Source organism: Montipora capricornis, chromosome 13 (assembly GCF_036669925.1).
Source record: "Montipora capricornis isolate CH-2021 chromosome 13, ASM3666992v2, whole genome shotgun sequence".
NCBI lineage: Eukaryota > Metazoa > Cnidaria > Anthozoa > Scleractinia > Acroporidae > Montipora > Montipora capricornis.
The window spans coordinates 35,935,824-35,938,323 of record NC_090895.1 but is presented as its reverse complement, the minus strand read 5'-3'; the positions used below and the strand labels follow the sequence as shown (position 1 = coordinate 35,938,323).

The 2,500-nt window shown below is 36.5% G+C and overlaps 1 protein-coding gene across 5 annotated transcripts in view; it reads left to right on the top strand.

The window, feature by feature from the left end:
* LOC138028927 (leucine-rich repeat-containing protein 74A-like) overlaps nucleotides 1-2,500 on the top strand; it is an 8,903-nt gene that overhangs the window by 14 nt on the left and 6,389 nt on the right. The window contains exons 1-2 of one of the 5 annotated variants that reach the window (XM_068876574.1): nucleotides 1-133; nucleotides 859-953. The exon at nucleotides 1-133 is cut by the window's left edge and continues 14 nt beyond it. Coding sequence is in view for 2 of the 5 variants with exons in the window: in XM_068876572.1 (XP_068732673.1) it covers nucleotides 5-91; nucleotides 859-953 (182 nt within the window). In the remaining 3 variants the exon portion in view is untranslated. Of the gene's footprint in view, nucleotides 134-858; nucleotides 954-1,154; nucleotides 1,291-2,500 lie in introns of those variants that run through there. The other 4 variants (XM_068876572.1, XM_068876573.1, XM_068876575.1 and 1 more) reach the window with 4 other exon arrangements.

The window sequence follows — 2,500 nt, the reverse complement described above, 5'->3', positions numbered from 1 at the left end:
TGTCATGTCGAATGAGGCGTTCAGAAAAGAGCAAACCGCCGAACTCCCAGCTGGAACAAAGCAACAAATCCTATCTTCTGAAAACTTCAAGGTAAATCAAAAAGTCTCCATGTAAAACGAGTGCGTTTGAAAAGTAAGTAAACAATCATTTTCCAGTAGGATAAATCAAGATCAAGAAATACAACTTCTGTCAACAAAAATGATACCGGAGAACCCACGAAAGCTAGTTTTTTGGCCTTTTGCCTCTGTTCGTTTAGTTTCATTTAATTTATACAGCTTTTTGGGCCGATCTGAAGTTCCTAGCGTTTCATAAGGCATGGGACGTACTTTGGATTAAGTTTTGTTCGCAACAAAGGCCTTGAAAAATACCGAACAAAAGAGTTTACATGCTCACAACTGTGGTTGTTATTATGGTCACGTAAAGCGTAAATCAATATTTTGGCATGTGCTTAGATCTGGAGATTGCAGTGATGGAACAAACCGCTCCAAAAACGGTGAAGCTTAAGTTACGATTTAAGAATACACAAGGCGTTTTGTTTGCATGCAAATAACGCTGTGATTAACTGGGATGAAATCAGTTTTGCACATTTCATAGAATTGCTGTGTCAGTCACAATACTGTGATGGTTTTACAAGCCGCCAGGTTTAAAACCACCACCGTTATTTTCTTAAATGGGAGCACTTCTGGCAGAAAACGTTCTGTGGTCTTAAAAGGGAATCCTCGAGTCAATGCATTGGAAAATTGGATTATTTCAATATTTGATTGTTGCTATGCAGAAGCATAAAATTCAGTCAACAAATGCTATTCATAAGTAAGGGAAGAGTTTATGTTCAGTTGTGATTTTCATTTATGGTTTAGAATCCTGACGGAAAAGCGTTATCAGGGATAACACATTTTGATTTCAAAAAGGAAAAGAAAGAAGTAAATTTTCGACCTCAATTCACTGCCATAGGGTAAGATATCTCTTTTGACAGTTACCAATTCGTTCTAAATGTAGTAGTGTTGAATCAGTACTGTGCAAAGCTTCAACATGAAAGGTATAAGCAGAAGCCCAGACAGGCAGCAGCTTTTCAATTATGGTAGAGGATATTACAGACTTTATTGACCTCTTTAGCTTGTATGTCTTGTTTTCCCATTTCAGACCATGTGATGTTACTCCAGCAAACAGTCTCTTTCAAAAATTATGTCATCTTATGCTTGTGCATATGTATGCATAACTTATGAAAAAACAAAAAGGAAATTCCCTTGGGAACATCACATGGTCTGAAATGGGAAAACAAAATGTACAAGGTAATGACGTCAATTACACTGATCTCAAAATCACTGATGATCCTTGAAATCTGATTGGCCTTCAGCCATGCAATTTGTAGAGGTAATCACATGATTTCAAGTGCAATTTTGGAATTAATAAGCTCGAGCAAAATTACAGTGGAGTACAATTTGTAGTCTTTGAAAAAAATTACAAGCTTATTTATTCCAAGTTTCATGAGAAAAATCATGTTATTACTTCTTAATAACATACGTGGAAAAATAGGCATGCATTGCATGCATGTGGTAGTGCAGTAGCACACGATATTATTTTGGTACGGAATATCATTGTAGTGCCATGGTGGATGTCTGAGAAGACATGTGGTTACTAGTAAAATACTAAACCCAGAAAAATCGAAGAAAATAAAAGGGAATCAAGATTCATTGGCTTCGAGGTTTGAAGATCCCGTACAACTTCCTTTTCACCACAAGTATAAGCATGTGCTCTGAGTTTCTGAGAGCTTTTCAAGACAAAAGTTCAATAAAGTTAAGCGCTGTCTGGCAGGGTTAGTCTCAAAATATACAACTTGCTACATGTCAGAAACATAGGACTGAAAATTTTATTTTAACACTCAAAAATGTGAACTAAGCAAGGTACAGATGCTGCGGGCCTATAATTTTGACACCACAGACACTCTTACACTCTAACATCCAGGTGACGTAGTGTGTTGTGCACTACCGCAAAAATGCAAGATGGTTAAGCCGGAGCAACGCACTGGTTTCTCCTAACCTATCAACTGACTGTATAAATGTCTTCTTAAAAAATTTAGAAACACTGGGTGTTTTTTTTTTCTTTTTTTTTTTTTACTGCAATTGCTTGTAATCTCACGATCTGATTGGCCAATTTAGTGTTGTCGATGAGAGTCTGAACAATGCTGCTCACATCAATGTGTCACGCAGTTGTAGTAGATGGTTTTCACAGTGACATCAAATCCAAAGGTGTTTTGAATTTTTATCTATAGGAGGTTGAAGATGACCTAAAAATTAATTTTTTTTCAAGTTTCCAGTTCCATGACGTCCTTTGTTTCAAAAATACACCATTTTGAATTTCTGAATTGTCACCTTCTGTGACACCATGGTACAAAGCAATTTGGTTGAAAAGAAATGTCTATCCCTATGAATGTCAGCAGTTTGAGCATTTCAAGTACATTGGGAAATGTGTTCATACATATTTTATCTCATGAGCAAAAAG